Genomic DNA, 18,641 nt, shown 5'->3' with positions numbered 1-18,641 from the left:
TCACTTGAGTTTTAAAGAACAAAAAGCTTGACAGATCAAACTGGAGTCGGATGCAGGCTGGGGGCATTAAAGCAAGCCATCAGGACGCTCAGCGGGCACCCTGAGCGCCCTTCCTGTAAGCTTGGCCCTGATCCCTTCAACTCTGCTCCTGGCTGCAAGTCATACCTGTTCCCACCACCTTTCTCTTTAGCCTCTTGGAGGCTTCTCAGAGGAGAGCCCAGGACAATAACTGTACCTCTTACTTTTCTTCCCTCAGACATTCCCACCCCCATAAAATTGACTTCAGGTGGTCCCCATAACCCGCCTGGCATTCTGCAGTTGCTTGTTTAAACTCATCCACGGCGTGACTGTAAATCCCAGGTCCACCTGCTCTCAGAGGGCTAGCTTCCTGGGGACAGTGGCCCTCTCTAGCTGGCCCCGGCAGGACTGCTGGGACCCGGCCACTGCTGCCTGTTCTCTGCTTTGATCACTGTCCACCAGGTGGAGGTGGGTGGGCTGATGGCCGCCACTCAGAGCGCTCCCTGGATGGAGTCAGATGATCTTGACCATCTTCTCTGTTCCAAGAAGACAGCTAAACTTTGCTCTTTGCTTTTTTAAGCAGATATAAAAACACTTTTTAAAGTGTATTCTGTCCTGTCTACTCTGCTCTCAGACCTGCAGTAAAGAGTCTTCTTTCTTTGGCTCCAGGTACTTCAGACCAAACGGAGCTCCCGGAGGCAAAGCCTGGAACTGCAGAAGTGTGAAGAGATCCTCCATAAGATAGTGAAATACCGCTTCAGCTGGCCCTTCAGGTGCGCCTGGGCCCAGGGGAGCGGGCCAGCCTTGCAGCTGAGCCCCTGGGACATATCTCAGTGGGAGGCGGGGAAGTGAGCTTCCAAACTGGCGGAATCCACTCTGAGCACAAGTGAACACCCGCGCTCTGCCTGCCTGCTGGTGGGCTGGGCTGGGCATTCTGGTGAGATGTGTGATGACGTCCGTGGTTTGATAACCAGGTTTTTATCTGGTTCAAGGCTGCGCTGACCTCTCCATTTGGTTCTTCTCCCAGGGAGCCCGTGACCAGAGATGAGGCTGAGGACTACTATGACATCATCACCCACCCCATGGACTTCCAGACAATGCAGAGCAAATGTTCCTGTGGGGGCTACCGCTCTGTGCAGGAGTTTCTTGCTGACGTGAAGCAAGTGTTTACCAATGCTGAGCTTTACAACTGCCGGGGCAGCCACGTGCTGAGCTGCATGGTGAAGACGGAACAGTGTCTGGTGGCTCTGTTGCATAAACACCTTCCTGGCCACCCATATGTCCGTAGGAAACGCAAGAAGTTTCCCGACCGGCTTGCTGAAGATGAGGGGGACAGTGAGCCAGAGCCCGTTGGACAGTCCAGGGGACGAAGACAGAAGAAGTAGAGAGGCAGGGCCCTGGTAAGGGAGCTGAGGTCGGGGGTACTTGAGGGAGAGAGCGAGGGAGGGGGGAGGGAGGCGAGAGAGGAAGCTGGAGAAAACGTGGACGGGAGGAGGTCACGGGGAGCCCGGGAGTGCCTGTCACCCGAGCTCACACACTCTCCAGAACTCTCCGTGGGCCTTAATCAAGCAGCGCACTTTGGAGAGCCTCTTGCTGGGTCAGTGGTCTTCATCCAGAAATGCTGTGGGGAGAGGTGGCTTAATCCCTCTTCATGAGGGTTTCCAGGAGGAGTCCAAGGCTTTTCTCGTGAACCCAATTCCTTTTCTTTCTTCTTTCCTAAGGTCCCTCCCTCTTGGGCCACCACAGCAGTGCCAAGCCCTCTGGTCTCCAGGGGAGGGGTTACTACATTACGTAGAAGGATGAAGGGTAATCAGGCCAGCTGGGGAGGTAGTGTCGGTTTTTTAAGTCTATATTTATACACAGTCCTGTTTCTTTAAGCCCGCCCGCCCTGCCTCTCAGGTGGCGGTATCAGTGAGTGCCACAGAGTTCTGGATTCACCAGCATCGGGAGACAGTTGTGGTCTGTTGAGTTGATCTTGGTAGAGTAAAGGGACATGTCCTACAGCCATTCCTGAGTACCCCTCCCCTTCTTTGTGACAGCTCTCTGCCCGCCCCTGGCCCCCTCAAACAAAACCTAAGGCACTTCACTCAGAGCCTGGAGCCCTGCTTGTAACCATGCGTATAACCTTTCCTTTGATGGGTCTGGCACAGGGGTGTTGGAGCCCAGCCCACCCACACACCAGACAAGCTCTTAGGGGAGCGGAAGAAAAGCAGGAAGAATTTAAAATGTTTAATTTTTTTTTAATTGACTTTTCTAGTTATTAAAGGTTGCTTGTTTCAGCAGTGATATTGTATAAAGAACATCTTGTAAAAAGATCTCTGTCATCTCGCTTTGGCACATGTACAGTACGATTTCTATGATAACGTGTTTGCTTTCCTTTGCCCGGTTGCTTCCCTCAGCCCGTCCTCTCTCTAGAGCAGGTGGGCTGGGGCTCGGCGGGGCCGGCGGTGGGGACCACCTGCTCGTGGACAGTCCCTCTGCCGCCCTGGCGGCCGCTTCCACCGCCTCCGTGTGCAGTGCCCCTGCCACGCTCCTCTGGCCTCAGACTCGGACCCCAAGAACCCAAGTCTCAGCGCTCAGTGTTGGGGGGTGGAGTGGGGGAGGGCTCTGTGGCCCTTCCCACAGTGATTCTAGCACGTCATCACGTGTAGGCCAAGCTTTGTAGTCTTCTTTCCCTTTTATGGCATATTTTGATAAAAAATGCTGAACAGGGTTTAATTTTCTTTTCTGTCAACTTTGAATTTGGAAAACGTGAGCACCTAAGCGCTTCCGGACCGATTCAAATGAAGGGAAAAGAAGTCCACCAAGAACTAAAGCCTGTTAAAGTGAGACAGCAAGGTGTGGTCCCCATGCCCTGGTCGCCTCGGGGTTTGCCCCAGGGGAGTTTGCCCCAGGGCTGCTGGCCGGGCTTGGAGCTAGCACTGACATGACAGCATCACAGCCCCGCTCCAACACCGTCCCTGCCTCTTGCCCTGGAGCCAGTCTGTTTCTGTTAACAGTGAGAATTCTGTGTTCCCACTTCAGTGACACCTCAGTTACTTGTTGTTTTTTAAACTGTCTTTAAGGAGGAAGGGCCCCATTAAAAGGGTAAACTTGTAATAAATTGGACTTTCAAATAAACATTATGTACTTGTGTTTATAAAGAAGTGACAACTCTGGTGAATTTTTCTTTGTGCTCTTGGAGGTCTTAGTGGACAGTAGTATGTCCCGAGCGCGTTTTCCCATGGACTCTTGGAGGCCGTTCTTCAGGAGCAGACTTCTGGCTTACGGTCTTTTTAACCACAGGTCAGATCCATCTACTGGATTTCTTTGCTTCCAGGACAGCGTTCTGGTGCGCTGGGTAATCGAAGCCATGGCCTTCAAGCCTCTCCTGGCTTTGTCTCCATCTCAAACCCACACCCCACCCCACCCAATTCTATTGGAAACTTCTAGGAATTAGAAGAAACTAATTTTTTAAGGCTTCACTGTGGGAATTTGTGGTCCTTCAGGACTCAATTTTGGGGAAGCTTTGGATATTTTACAATAGTTCTCAAGGAAAACTTGAACCATGCACAGCGGAACTACGACAAATTCCCACCTACTCCGCTTCAGCAGCTCTGTGGGGCCAGTCTTGTTTTACTCATGCCTTCTTTTATATTTTACGCTGGGAGTCTGTCTTTGGTCAGACTGGCTGATTCGAGTAGGTCACTGCTGGCTGGCAACCTGCCCGAATCCCAGGGTTTTGTAGGGCCACTGCGTGATCCCAGTGACAGAGCAGCGAGACCACCAGTTCCTGACCAGCTGCACTGGGGATGGCAGAAGGTAAAAACAGGGCGGAATCTGAGGAGAAACCTAAGCGCTGGGTGTGGGTTCTGCCATTGACTGTCTCTGTGGCCTTGGTGAGCGTGGGCAGTGAGCCAGGCCTGAGCACTGGGGGAGTCTCAGTTCCACAGGGAGGAAGTGGTTTGCCTCCAGGTCAGGCTGGATTTGAGCAGCCCTCAGGCTCTGGAGGAGCTGTGCTACCTCTGAGCAGTCCCTGCAGCCCCAGCTCACCTGCATCTGAGAAGTCCTGTTGTTCCTGGGGTGGTTTCTTAGGCCACATGAGGACAGCGCCTCTGGGGCCCCATCACGTCATCCGGGGTCTGTGTCCTGCTCCTAGTCCACCAGCCCAGCCGTCGCTAGCAGGCTGTGACCTTGGGGGAGACGCCTGATTTGGCTTTACTGCAAATGGAGACGAGACAACTTTTTTCCTGAAGACGGGTCTGACCAATACTCTGGTGATCAGGGGAGACCTCTCCCTTGTCCTGCCTGCTTGTCTCTCCTTACACCCTGTCCCCGGGGCAGGGGCAGTCAGGTGGCAGCGAGCTGGTGACGGGATTCCAGCACAGCTGCTCCGGGCAGCGCTTCCCTAGGGAACCAGGCCCCCACTTCCCTGAGAGCCAGGGTTCTGAGGCAGATGCTCAAACCAGGCAGGAGGTCACTCCACTGCTCCCCCTGCCCAGGACACCCAGGCCTTTTCACACCAGGACTGTTCGGAGCATCCTCCCGGGGGACTGAGCAGGGAGAGAGGGCAGGTGTTGACACCCAGGACCATTCAGTCTGACCTCAGTCAAGATTCCCCCTGCTGACTCCAGGAAACTTGGCCTTGTTTCCCTGGAACTTCTGCTGACTGCGATCTGGGCTCACACGTTCCGTTAAGAACAAGCTCAGGCTCGGCTGGTGTGTACACACGCACAGATGTGCTGCTCTGAGGGGCCCTGTGTGGGGCTGCTAGGCCCCTGAGGGAAGTGGCAGGGACACGCAGCGCACAGGTTGGAGGGTGACGGCTTCTGAGGCATTTCTCTTGGGCTCTAGAGTCTCCTTTTGGGGATGGGGAGAGGTCCCACCATGGGGCAGTTACCTCTGGATGAATTTGCCCTAGGTTGTAACACCCACCGTTTCCATCTCACCCCACAGCCTGGTGGAATCCGTGGTGTGAAGTCACAGCAGCTCTGGAGACCAGTCTCCCTGGCTGTGTGCTCCTGAGCCAGCCGAGGCCTTCAGGCACTGCCCCTGTCTGAAAATGGACAGGGGAGGATGAAATGGAGGGCTTCTGTAAAAGGTCTTGAATCAAATGTTTCCTTCGTCTCTGTCCTTCAGGGTCTGGGACTTTTCATTAGTGTCATCCCAAGCTCCCAGGCTAAGAAGCCCTAGCTGCCAAGGCCTGCCCTCCTCTCCCTCCTTCCTGGGTCCTGGCCTCTGTGAATCATCTTAGCCTGAAAGCAAAGCTCCCTTGGGGTCCGTCCTGGTTACACTGCCTCCCCTTCCCGTCCCAGTTGTCCTGGAAGTCAGTCTTGTTTCCACTGAGCAGGACACAGCCAAGTGCCCTCCACCCCGCTTGTCCCCTGACTGCCAAGGGGTTGGGTGATCCGGCGCCACTCCTGATGCTCACCCTGCCCTCCACCCTTGGCCCATACCCACCATTTGCCTTTCTCCTCCTGTTTCAGAATCCTGTGGCTTCTGCTGCCCCCGCCCGAGTGCAGGCCTGTGAGCCCAGCCCAGTGCAGCCCCGGCCCCTCTCGCTCCCAGCTTGGGCCCCCTCACCTGCAATAAGCTCATTCTGTTTCTCAGTCATGGGGCCCCGGGCCTCCTGTCAGTGCCGCTGAACCAGGGACAGGAACCAAGGCTCTCCCCTGGCTGGAGTCACAGCGGCCACAGCCCAGCCTAAGACAGTGCCAGGGTTTCCGGGATGGCCACACTTGGAGGTGGCACAGGTCCCGGCAGCCCCAGGGCCGCCCCGGCACATAGGTCAGCGCAGCATCTTTTCCTCTCCCGGTTCGCGATCGTGGGAGCTGCTTGTGGAGGGAGCCATGCGCACGCACCTGCCCATTTGTGACTGCTGTGCTCAGCATTTCCAGTCTCCCCGCAGCCCTTTAGGAGCTGGGGACCCAATCCCCACCCTCCTCGAGGGCTGTCTGTGCCCGTGTCTGCTCCCAAGATGCCCGTGTAACACTCCAGCCCCATCTTCACCCAGATGGATGGGGGTTCGGGGGGGTGGCCTGACTGGGGGCCCAAGGAGTGAGCGGTGAGGACTGTCTTGGGCCCCGACCCTCAGGCGCAAGGAAGGAACAGGAGGGGCCAGCCAGCCAGTGAGAGCAGACACTGAGCCTCCGAGGGAACCTTCGAGAAAGGCTGACGCCCTCATTTTTTTATGCAAATTGAGGAAAGAAGTCTTACCCACAGCTCCCAAACAGGCCAGACTCACTGGGGCCAGAGTGGGGCGTGTTATCCCAGGGGATTCCCTGACTTCTCCCAGCAGACATCTCACTCTGGGAAGATGGAACCCAGGGCTCAGACAGGCAAGCAGGCCACTGAAAGGAGCCGAGAGAACACACCCACCCGCAGAATCTGGGGCTCCTACAAAACACAGCTGTTTCCCCGGCAGGATGTTCTGATTGATGGAAAGCCAGAAGACCCACTCCCAGCGCCGCTCACAGGGGAAGGCTCCCCCCAGGGCCCTCACCGTCCTACCGTCCCCCTTTCCACAGAAGACGCAGCGCTGCCACATGGGGGTTTATTCTAGTCACAGCTTCCAGAGAAACTCAACAATAAATTACATCATTAAATAAACTCTGCTGGACCACACCCCCTTCTGCCCCTCCTCCTCTCCACGTGCTCCCCCAGGTCCCTGTGGGGACTCAGCCAGGCCCACCCCCTTGCACTATGCAACAGGGGAGTAGCTTCAGTGGGTCCCAACAAGTGAGGGTTGAAGGAGGCTCCCAGCCCTGCTCCTCGGCCCCTCGCACTCACTTGCCTGACCTTGACAGCTGGGCAGCTGCTAGTCAGCTGTCTCCTCCGGAGGGAGTGGCGAGGAGGGGGCCACAGCCGCCCCATGCAGGCCTGTGTCCCTAGAGGTGTGTAGGGTTCTCCAGAGAAGGATCTGTCTTAGTCATGTGCAAGACCACAGTGGGGGCCTTATAGTGGCCGTGGCTGCCCCGGCCATAGCCCCCGGGAGCCCGGCAGGCCTTTGCCCGGGCCCGGCCAGCTGCCATCTTGCGGTGGCACAGGCTCTGCCAGGTCTGGAAAGTCTTGGAGCTCCACACCCAGACGCCACTGGTGATGCCCACCACCAGCGACATGAAGATTTTGAGCATAAAGACAGCCACGGTGGGCACCGAGCCCCCTTGCAGCGAGCAGTCCCTCCGGCCACCAGGCGCGGTGGCCGCCGAGCAGGCCTGTTCCGTGGCCCGCAGGCGCCAGAAGTCCATGTTGAGGCGTTCGTAGACATAGCACACAATGACGCAGGTGGCCGGCACGGTGTAAAGGATGGAGAAGACCCCAATCTTGACCATGAGCTTCTCCAGCTTCTCCGTGTTGGTGCCCCCAGTCTTCATGATCTTGCGGATGTGGAAGAGGGCCACAAAGCCAGTCAGGAGGAAGCTCGTGCCCAGCACCAGGTAGCAGGAGAGGGGCACCAGCACGAAACCGGTGAGCGCCGCCGCGTCCATACTGGCCACGTAACAGAGCCCGGTCAGCTCATCCCCCGCCACCTTGCGCAGGGTCAGGATAACGATGGTCTTGAGGGCTGGCAGGCCCCAGGCCGCCATGTGGAAGTAGCTGCCGTGGGCCTCGATGGCCTCGTGGCCCCACTTCTTGCCTGCGGCCAGAAACCAGGTGAGGGTCAGCACCACCCACCAGAGCGAGCTGGCCATGCCGAAGTAGTAGAGCAGCAGGAAGACGAGGGTGCAGCCCGTGTTCTCCAGGCCCTCCTGGATCACGTAGAGCGCACCCGCCTCCTGGTCGCAGGCCACGCTCTGGGCGCCGGCCACGGCCCGGATGAGGAAGGCCAGCGAGTAGACGTTGTAGCACATGGACAGGAAGATGATGGGGCGCTCCGGGTACTGGAAGCGGTGAGGCTCCAGCAGGAAGGTGAGCACAGTGAAGGCGGTGGAGAAGAAGCACAGCGCTGACCACACGGCCATCCAGACGAGCGCGAAGTCCTTGTCGCGCCGCGACCAGAACACCTCGACGCCTGGCCCGCAGCGCGGCGCGCACGAGCGGCTCTTCTCTACGTACTGGAACTTCTCCGGGTTCTCGCAGGTGCCGCCGGCGCCCGGGAGGGCGTCCTCGGGGGGCCGCGCGGGCCGCGGCGCCACGGGCAGCATGCCCAGGCCCTTGTGGGGCTCAGTGGGGCCAGCCGTGGCGTTCTCGGGCGCCTCCATGCAGAGCGCGTGCGGGTCGTTGCGCGTGGGCAGCCGGGCGCAGTCCAGCGAGTCCGGCCAGCCGAAGTTGAACTGCTCCATGATGGGCGCGCAGCGCAGGCGCGCCTGCTCGCACATGGGCCGGCAGGCGGGGATGGGCGTCGAGACCTGGTCGGTGCACATGGGCGCGTAGAGCGAGCACAGGAAGAAGCGCAGGTGGCTGTGACAGCCGTACTGCACGAGCGGCGCGAACTCGGCCAGCTCGGCGGCCGCCTCGCCCTGCGACGTGTGGCCCAGCAGGTTGGGCATGCGGGTCAGGTTGTAGCCGATGCCGCGGCACATGGGGATCTCCACCACCTGGCACGGCGCCGGCCCGCGCCCGCGCTCCGGGTCGAAGCGGCCGATCTCCAGCGCCGCGCCGCCCGCAGCCAGCAGCTGCCACAGCAGCAGCGCCCGGCGGAGCGGCGGCACGGCCATCCCGGGCGGTCCCGGCCGAGGGCGGGGAGGGCGGCCCCGCCTCACTCGGGCCGCGCCGTCCGGCGCCCCCGTGCCCGCCCGCCACGTCGCGGGGTGCGGGCCATAGCGGAGCCGACCGCGTGTGTCCCTGCGCGGCCGGGCGCCCTGGGCAGCGCGCGGGGAAGCCGCCGGAGGGAAAGGAGGCGCCGAGCCACTGCCGCCGCCGCCGCCGCCTCTACTCGAACGGCCGCGGAGCCGGAGCAGGCGCCGCCTCCCGGGGCCGCGGGTACAAGCCTCGGGGCGGGGCCCCTGGTGGACACGCCCAAGGGCGGGGCCTCCGCGCGCCCGACACGCCCCCCAGGCCGGGCTTTAAAGGCGCCGCGCCTCACAGCTGCGCTGCACGGCAGGACCAACCCGGGCGCGGTCTGGCAGGGAGGGGTGTACGAGTAGTGACCTTGTCTGCCCGCTCACAGTCGGTTCTCCCCTTTCTGAGGGGTTGCTGCCCAACTTCTCTCCGGGACAGGACAGTCAGCCGGAGGATTTCCCTGTCCACCCCGTTCCGCGTCACCTACATTTTTCCCCAGGCGGGACCATTTCTAAGGCTTCTACGCCTGGGACGCCTCGACCTTGGACTCTGGGACAATTCGAGCGCAGCCTCTCCGCCTCTTCACTAGTTGCATGTGGCTCTGGGCTCTTCGCTCTAAGCCTGTTTTCGTTTCTGTAGAACAGGCAGATAATCCCGTCAAAATGAATTCACCTGTGGCTTGCGCAGGCTGCTTACCCGTCCCACTGAGCACTTGAACTCATGGTCTGTCTCTTCGCAATCCACTTGCCCCCTTGACACCTCGGGACCGCCTGAAAACCCAGTCTCCTTCTGCCCCCTCCCCTCCTCTGCACTCCCTTGGTACAGGGTCTCCCCTAAGAACTCCTCTCTGCCCAGGAAGCCTGCGGCTTTCCACCGTCCCCCTCCCCCGAGCCCCCTGCTCCCTCCTGCGCCTGCAGAGTAGGGAGCCAGGTACAGTGACACCCATGGAACGTTTCAGTTCAGCTCACACCCCCCTCACCTAAACCTGACAGCTGTCAGGATGCCTCCAGACTATTGCTCAGCCTGCTTCTATGGCGGCACCTGAACAGGGGGAGGAGAGAGGCCTGTTCTTCCCTTTGCACAGATGGAACCATCAAGGCAGTCCTAGGCTCAGCCTGCTGGTAACAGGTGACAGCGAGTGAGTGGGGTCTGAGACTGTGACCCCTGAGCTGCCCACGTAACACCCCTCATCCCCATTCAGGTCGGGAAGGTGTTTCTGAGAGGTTGGGATTGTCGGGGGCTTCCTGGAGCCCCAAAGGCCCTCTGCCCTCCCACCTCTGCCCAGCCAGGGTTCCACCACGGTTCCCAGGTAGCTTTGTGGGTGAAACCCAAGTGCCATCCAGGAGGCCACCCAAGGGGCCCTGTTGTGGTCTGGAGTTCCCTTAGAAACTGCCTCCCTCCTCCCCAGCCCACCCCATCTGCCCTCACCCGCTTGGCCTAGATGTACCTGGAAGACTCAGATTCCACGTGAGCTCTTGGCATTGGTCCAGCCCTAGCAGCTGCTCAGGGATGCTCAGTGGATGAAGGGCTGAGGGAGAGACCTGTACCGCAGGGGGCCTAGGAAACTGGTCGAAGACCTAAAGTGAGCCAGGTGGGCCCCAGGCCAGGTGTTTTACACAGTGAACTTTTAAACTCTCACAACAGCCACTCAAGGAATTCTGAGCCCATTTTACAGATGAGAAATTGAGGTTCAGAAAACTCAAGACATTTGCCTGGGAATACACAGTTCACAAGGGTCAGGGTTGGCATTCAGGCTCTTCCACTGCATAAGGCTGCCTGTCGCCACCAGCGTGAGGGCTCCTGCCCGACTTGCCCTGCTTGGCCCTGCTGGATAGCCTGGCACATGGCAGGGGCGGTGTGCAGCACGGAGCCGGGGCAGCCGCTGTAATTGGTGCTCCCTGGGGCAGGGAAGGGAGGAGGAGGACCCGAGAGGTTGGGACTCCATGGAGATGCAGCCAGCCCTGTTCTCAGTATGAGACACGTCCTCGGCCCACCTGGGCTGTGACAGCTGAAGTGGCAAGCTCCTGATTATCCCAAAGAGGCAGCACAGAAATAGGGTAACTTTGAAACAAGGACCTGACTTTGATGCCCTGGTCAAGGAGGTTCCCAAAATGCCAACAACAGCTTCCCATGGCCCAGGGTGAAGGCCATGCCCCTGGGGATGGCAACAAGAGCCCTTCCAGGTAGAGCCCCCACCAACCTCTTCCTTTCCTGCCATGCCTAACTCCTTGGAACCCATGCCACGCCATGCCTTCAGTATCCCTGGCCCAAAGGCCCTTTTCTGCTCTGTTGGGCACATCAGCCTCCTAGGGGCAGACCCCAGCTCTCGAGGACAGGGCTGGAGGCTCTGCTCTGTGGGCCCAGAGTCCTGGCCCACTCACTGTTGCCACTTGTACACTCACATGCTCTTAGCCTTCCGTTCATCCCCCACTCTGCCCCATTGCCAGCAGCTGCTCAAGGACCCTGGGGACATTTTATTTCTCTCTGTGTCCTTGCCCCAAGGAGGCACAGATGCACGGATGAGAGTGGTACATGGGCTAAGCCCCCACCTCACAGGGTCTGTAGGAAGCAGGGGCTTCGGAGCTGCCCCGCTGCGGGCAGCCGGGTTGAGAGGCGGAGAAGGCTGGAGGCTTCCCCCTGCTACGACTGGTCTGGGATCCAGGTTTTTTTGTGTGCCTCTGCCCCCAACCAGAGTGAAGAGGAGGCCGGGGGCCCTTCCTCTGGCAGCCATAGTGGGGAGGACGCCCCAGGAGCCCCCAGGAGCTATGGGATGCCAGGCTTGTCACCATGACAACAGCTGCTCCTGCGAAGCCAGAGGTGGGGGGCTGTGGAAAAGCCCCTCCCCCATGCAGATGCTGCCTTGGAGAGAAGAGGCCTCTTGGGCCGCCTGCCCACCCACTCTGCTTTGTCACCCGATCCCCCTCTTTACAAAGGCGGAACAATACACCAAGCACTCACTGAAAAGGAGACTATGAGAAGGACTGGAGGGGACCAGGAGGAGGGTGATTGCCATCAGTGCCCACCCCCACCCCCGCTCCCTGGGCAGAGGGGCCAGAGTTAGTGAGGTGGGAACAGACCCCCTCCTCACTCCCTTCCTGGGGGCCCTTGGCTATGCGCCAATGAGCTGCCCTGCCCAAGTGGGAGCGGACACCCTCCTGACCTGTGTCCCCCACCTCCTAGTCTTCCCACGCTCCCGGAGGCCCTTGCCGGAAGGGCCCTTGCCCTTCCCTGATCATAGCCAGCACTCACCCCCGCTGGGCACACCCTGGCCCTTCCCCGGCTTGACTCTGATATGCCTCCTCCTGCCCTATGGCCCTGGTGTCTGCCGCCACCATAACCATGCCTGTCTCCCCACAAACCTGGGAGTTTCCGGAGGTCAGGGGGCTGGGCCCTGCTCCTGGGTGTCTTGGTGCCTAGCCTAGAGGAGGCGCCTGTAAATGTTTGTTGAATGAAAAGGATGTCATGAGGAGGAGGTGGCCGGAGATTCTTCTGGAAGAGGCTACATGCAAGTGGGGCCTGAAGTTGGGGAAGGATAGGACCTTGGGGGACAGAGCTGTCTGTCTGAGGAAGCAGGAACCAGGAGGAGGGCCATCCCGCACCTCCTCCAGTGCCCGGGACACCCCTAGAGGGGTTGCTGATGGTGATGAGGGGCCCAGCGGGTGCAACGCTGACACGCCTGCTCGAGGGGGGTGGGGTGAGGGACACTGCAGCCCGGGCAGACAGCAGTGGGCGCCAGCACGTGTGTGTGCAGGGCATGTGGGTCTGGGGGCAAGTTAACTGTGCGTGCACGCACTCACCCAGGCCCAGGGCAAGCTCCAGCCCTGGATCTGACTCAGGGTCCCTTTATTGGGAGGTCAAGGGCAGGACTAGACTGTTCCATTCTCACTAAAGAAGCATGTTACAAATTTCCGTAACTAATTCCCCTGAACCCTTGCCTTCAGGTAATCAGTATCAGGGGTTGAAGGACCTCTTGCTGAATTTCCAAAAGAAACAAACAGAGGGCTTCCCTGGTAAGTGAGTGGTAAAGAATCCACCTGCCAGTGCAGGAGACACAAGCTTAATGTCTGGTCCAAGAAGATCCCACGTGCTGCAGAGCGACTAAGCCTGTGCACCACAACTATTGAGAGTGTGCTCTAGAGCCAGGGAACAGCAACTGCTGAAGCGATATGCTGCAGCTACTAAGCCCAAATGCCCTAGGGCCCGTGCTCCGCAGCAAGAGAAGCCACCGCAGTGAGAAGCCCGTGTACCTCAACTAGAGAATAGCCCCCTCTCTTTGTGACTAGAGAAAAGCCCGCACAGCAACAAAGTACAGCCAAAAACAAATATGTAAAATTATTTTAAAAAGCAACAGACCAACCAAAAAATGGGCAGAAGATCTAAATAGACGTTTCTCCAAAGAAGACATACAGATGGAGAACAGGCATCTGGAAAGATGCTCAACATCCTGAGTTACAAGAGAAACACAAATCAAAACTGCAAGGAGGTATCCCCTCGTACTGGTCAGAATGGCCATCCATCCAGGACTTCCCTGGTGGTCCACTGGTTAAGAATCTGCCTCCTGATGCAGGGGACACGGGTTGGATCTCTAGTCTGAGAAGACGGCACATGCAGTCCGTGCAACGCAACTACCGGGCCCTCGGCCTGGAGCCTGTGCTCGGTGACAAGAGGAGCCGCAAAGACGCGGTGCAGCCGAGAATAAATAAATAAGTTTTTAAAAACGACCATCATCAAAAAGTCCATAAATAATAAACGCTAGAGAGACTATAGAGAAAAAGAAACCCTACTGCACTGTCGGGACTGTAAACTGGTGCAGCCACTCTGGAGAACAGTATGGAGGTTCCTTAAAAAACTAACAATAGCATTACCATATGGTCCAGGAATCCCACTTCTGAGCATGTATCTGGAAAAGATGAAAACTCTAATTTGAAAAGATACACGCACCCCAACGTTCATAGTAGCACTACCTATAATATAGCAAGACATGGAGTGAAGTGAAGTGAACTGAAGTCTCTCAGTCGTGTCCGACTCTTTGCGACCCCATGGACTGTAGCCTATCAGGCTCCTCCATCCATGGGATTTTCCAGACTGGAGTGGATTGCCATTTCCTTCTCCAGGGGATCTTCCCAACCCAGGAATCGAACCCGGGTCTCCCGCATTGCAGGCAGACGCTTTACCATCTGAGCCACCAGGGAAGCCCCAGCAAGACAAATGGAGGCAAATTAAATGTCCATCCACAGAGGAATGGATATATATATATATATATATTTTATATATGCACAATGAAATATTATATTTATGATGGAACATTATATACACAATGGAATATTACTCCGTCATAAAAAGGATGAATATTGCCATTTCCCACAACATGGATGGACCTAGAGATTATCATACTAGGTGAAGTAAGTCAGAGAGAGAAAGACAAATATCTGATATCGCTTATATGTGGAATGGAGGGAAAATGATACAAATGAACTTATTTACAAAACAGAAATAGACTCACAGACATAGAAAACAAACTTATGATTACCAAAGGGAAAAAGGGAGAGGGTGGGATAAATTAGGTCTGGGGATTAACAAACACATACTACTATGTATAAAATAGATAAATAACAAGGACCTACTGTACAGCACAGGGAACTATATTCAATATTTTATAAAAACCTATAATAGAAAAGAATCTGAAAAAGAATACCTATATCTATATAGTTCAGTTCAGTTCAGTCGCTCAGTCGTGTCCAACTCTTTGCAACCCCATGGACTGCAGCACACCAGGCCTCCCTGTCCATCACCAACTCTCGGAGTTTACTCAAACTCATGTCCATTGAGTCAGTGATGCCATCCAACCATATCATTCTCTCTCATCCCCTTCTCCTGCCTTCAATCTTTCCCAACATCAGGGTCTTTTCAAATGAGTCAGCTCTTCGCATCAGGTGGCCAGAGTATTGGAGTTTCAGCTTCAACACCAGACCTTCCAATGAATATTCAGGACTGATTTCCTTTAGGATGGACTGGTTGGATCTCCTTGCAGTCCAAGGGACTCCCAAGAGTCTTCTCCAACACCACAGTTCAAAAGCATCAATTCTTCGGCACTCAGCTTTCTTTATGGTCTAACTCTCACAGCCATACATGACCACTGGAAAAACCATAGCCTTGACTAGATGGACCTTTGTTGGCAAAGTAATGTCTCTGCTTTTTAATATGCTGTCTAGGTTGGTCATAACTTTCCTTCCAAGGAGTAAGCGTCTTTTAATTTCATGGCTGCAATCACCATCTGCAGTGATTTTGGAGCCCCCAAAAATAAAGTCTGACACTGTTTCCACTGTTTCCCCATCAATTTGCCATGAAGTGATGGGACTGGATGCCATGATCTTCGTTTTCTGAATGTTGAGCTTTAAGCCAACTTTTTCACTCTCCTCTTTCACTTTCATTAACAGGCTCTTTAGTTCTTCACTTTCTGCCATAAGGGTGGTGCCATCTGCATATCTGAGGTTATTGATATTTCTCCCAGCAATCTTGATTCCAGCTTGTGCTTCATCCAGCCCAGAGTTTCTCATGATGTATTCTGCATCTAAGTTAAATAAGCAGGGTGACAATATACAGCCTTGATGTACTCCTTTTCCTATTTGGAACCAGTCTGTTGTTCCATGTCCAGTTCTAACTGTTGCTTCCTGACCTGTATACAGGTTTCTCAAGAGGCAGGTCAGGAGGTCTGGTATTCCCATCTCTAAGAATTTTCCACAGTTTGTTGTGATCCACACAGTCAAAGTCTTTGGCATAGTCAATAAAGCAGAAATAGATGTTTTTCTGGAACTCTCTTGCTTTTTCAATGATCTAGCGGGTGTTGGCAATTTGATCTATGGTTCCTCTGCCTTTTCTAAAACCAGCTTGAACATCTGAAAGTTCATGGTTCATTTATTGTTGAAACCTGGGTTGGAGAATTTTGAACATTACTTTACTAGCATGTGAGATGAGTGCAATTGTGCAGTAGTTTGAGTCTTCTTCAGCATTGCCTTTCTTTGGGATTGGAATGAAAACTGACCTTTCCCAGTCCTGTGGCCACTGCTGAGTTTTCCAAATTTGCTGGCATATTGAGTGCAGCACTTTCACAGCATCATTTTTTAGGATTTGAAATAGCTCAAATGGAATTCCATCACCTCCACTAGCTATTACTATAGCTATATAACTAGCTATAACTATAGATATATAGTTATCTATATAACGGAATCACTATGTTTCACACCTGAAACTAACACAACATTGTAAATCAGCTATACTTCAATTAAAAAAAAAGTTCAGGCATCTCTTCTGATAGTTTTTTCTAGACTTTACAAACACAAATATTCATAGTGCAGTCTTTTTCTGATCTTTTCTTTTATTGAAAATGAATTAATATTGTACATTTTACATCTTATTTTTCTTACCTAAGAATCTATCATGGAGAAATGGGTGAGACAATGAAAGGCAAGTGTAAAATAATGGTGGAATCTCATGGTGGGCATTCAGGTGCTCACTATGAACTTTGTTTAAATTTTCTGTATATTTTTACATTTTGGGGAGTAAAATATTTGAAAAATAATTTCTCATGAATGTCTTTACAGGTCAACACACAAGATCCCCCCTACCATCGTTTTTAATAGTTATTCTGATTTCCACAGTGGGGGTTTATTATGAAAATTCAGCCAGTCCCCCATGAATAGATAATTAGGTTGTTGCTGTTATGATCTCGATGTGGGTAGATGTATCTAAAGTCAGGATCTGCAAACTGTGGCCCATAGTCTAAATCTGGCCTGCTGTCTGTTTTTATAAATAAAGTTTTATTGGAATATAGAGAATCTCAGGGATGGGGAAGCCTGGTGGGCTGCCATCTATGGGGTTGCACAGAGTCAGACACGACTGAAGCGACTTAGCAGCAGCAGCCATGCTCATTGGTTTATGTAGACTCTATAGTTGATTTCCAGTTATACACGCAGAACTGAGGAGTTATGATAGGAGACCAAATGGCCCCAAAGCCCAAAACATTTATTATCTGGCCCTTCACAGAAAACAAACCCCTGACCTGAGTGCACCTGAGCTCTTATTTGCATAGCATAGAGTCTGAGAACTCGATGGGCCAATGGGTCTTTGAACTGTTTTACAATATTACTGAGGTGCACTTTTCCTGGTGGCTCAGATGGTAAAGAATCTGCCTGCAATCCAGGAGACCCAGGTTCAATCCTGGATCGGGAAGATCCCTGGAGAAGGAAATGGTAACCCACTTCAGTATATTTGCTTGGAGAACTCCATGGACAGGTGGGCTACAGTCCATGGGGTCGTAGAGAGTTGGAAACAACTGAGCGACTAACACTTTTTATTAGCTTGCACATATTTAACATGTGCAGTTAGCTTGCATATATTTAAAGTGTACAACTGGATGAGGTGTTTTTTTTTTTTTTCTATTTGATGAGTTTTGATAAAAGGATATCCTTGGGAAATCATCACAATTGATCTGGAAAATCAATATCTTCTAGTTAAAATGCAACTCTCCTACTGTGAAGTAGTACATTATTAATAAAACGTTGTGTGTGTGTTAGCCGCTCAGTCATGTCCGGCTCTTTGCCACCCCCTTGACTGTAGCCCACCAGGCTCCTCTATCCATGGGACTCTCCAGGCAAGAATAGTGGAGTGGGTTGCTATTTCCTTCTCCAGGGGATCTTCCCGACCAGGGATTAAACCCAGGTCTCTTGCATTGCAGGTAGATTCTTTACCATCTGAGCTACAGGGAAGTCCCTAATAAAATGTTAATAACTGGTATATGTATTAATATATGGCCAGTATAGTATGACATGAACTTAAGAAAACTACCATCTATTAAGTTTTCATTTACATCTTGATTTAATCCTTTTAACACCTCATGAAGTGGTTACTATCCTAAATGTCAGATGAGGAAACAGGCTTAGAAAGAGTGGAAGAAACTCGCTTCAGGCAAGTGACAGCATTGGATTTAAAAAAAAAAAAAATCACATTCTTCCCCTCTGAGAGTTTTTGTCTCCTCCCTCACCTCTCCAGGTGGCCACAAACTGCTGTCACTACAGATTAGTCTGTATTGAGTTTCTGTAAGTGGAAGGCTAGTGTGACGCTATGGGAATCTGGAACAGGAAACGTTAATTGGGCACCTCCTTTGTGCCCTCACAGCTCAGACTGGGCTGGGCTCTGGGCGCCTGAGGTGAACCTGCCCTCTGTGTGCTCACGGTCAGGTGATGAGTGGTCATCACTCTGGGGTCAGCTGGTGTCTGTGACTGCAGAGAAGCCAGGGCAAGGCTGGCAAGAGATGGAGGTGTTCCAGACAGAGGGAACAGCCTTTGCAAAAGCTTCGGAGAGAAAACAGAACCAGCCTCCTGGGGCCCACAGCCGAGGGGCCGGAAAGCCGGGATTGACCCTCCGGCCACCAGAGGAAGGTTTTAAGGGAGGAAGGGCTTTACACGGCCTGCGCAGCGTGCTGTCAGGAGCAAAGGACATGCATGGGCTCTGCTGGGGGTGGGCTGGGACAGAAGAAGGGACAAGCGTGTGGGTCCTGGAGACGAGGCAGGCGTTTGAGGCCAGAGCTCCAGGGGAGCTTCTGGGAAGGAGTGTGGCGTCTGTGAGCCCAGGGGCTCACCCTCACCTCCGGGGAGCCCCCGTCCTGCATGCCCCCAGGCCCTGCAGGGGCGCTGTGGCCACCCTGCGGCTGGGACGGGCCTGCCACTTCTGAAAGCTGCTTTTGTGCGGCCGCTTGGGCTCCTGTTTCGTTGACCTTGGATCCTGCTTCTTATTTATCCAACTCGAAGAGAAATTCAGCAGCAGCCGAGGGGAAAAAAATAACCTCAGCTGCCGAGCTGGGAGGAAAGAGGCCCAGCCTGGCTTCTACCGGCCCCACCCCTGCACCCTGCACCCCCCACCCCTGC

General features: G+C 54.6%; 2 protein-coding genes across 2 annotated transcripts in view; one reads left to right on the top strand and one right to left on the bottom strand.

Annotated features, from left to right (window-relative positions):
- BAZ1B (bromodomain adjacent to zinc finger domain 1B) overlaps positions 1–1,434 on the top strand; it is a 51,413-nt gene extending 49,979 nt beyond the window's left edge. Inside the window, exons 18-19 of the mRNA XM_068967235.1 lie at positions 688–791; positions 1,046–1,434. Coding sequence (XP_068823336.1) covers positions 688–791; positions 1,046–1,403 — 462 coding nt within the window. The 3' untranslated portion in view covers positions 1,404–1,434. The remainder of the gene's footprint in view (positions 1–687; positions 792–1,045) is intronic.
- A 5,421-nt stretch (positions 1,435–6,855) lies between these two features.
- On the bottom strand, positions 6,856–8,654 carry FZD9 (frizzled class receptor 9). The gene has a single exon (XM_068969392.1). It carries the CDS (start codon positions 8,652–8,654, stop codon positions 6,885–6,887), a length of 1,770 nt encoding a protein of 589 aa, XP_068825493.1. The 3' UTR covers positions 6,856–6,884.
- Between the last annotated feature and the right edge of the window lie 9,987 nt (positions 8,655–18,641).

Source organism: Capricornis sumatraensis, chromosome 3 (assembly GCF_032405125.1).
Source record: "Capricornis sumatraensis isolate serow.1 chromosome 3, serow.2, whole genome shotgun sequence".
NCBI lineage: Eukaryota > Metazoa > Chordata > Mammalia > Artiodactyla > Bovidae > Capricornis > Capricornis sumatraensis.
Note: the sequence above shows the minus strand (reverse complement) of the source record. Positions and strands in the feature narration are given on the sequence as shown.

Coding starts and splice junctions, on each gene's coding strand:
- FZD9 (XM_068969392.1), bottom strand. CDS start 8,654: ATGGCCGTGCCGCCGCTCCGCCGGGCGCTGCTGCTGTGGCAGCTGCTG.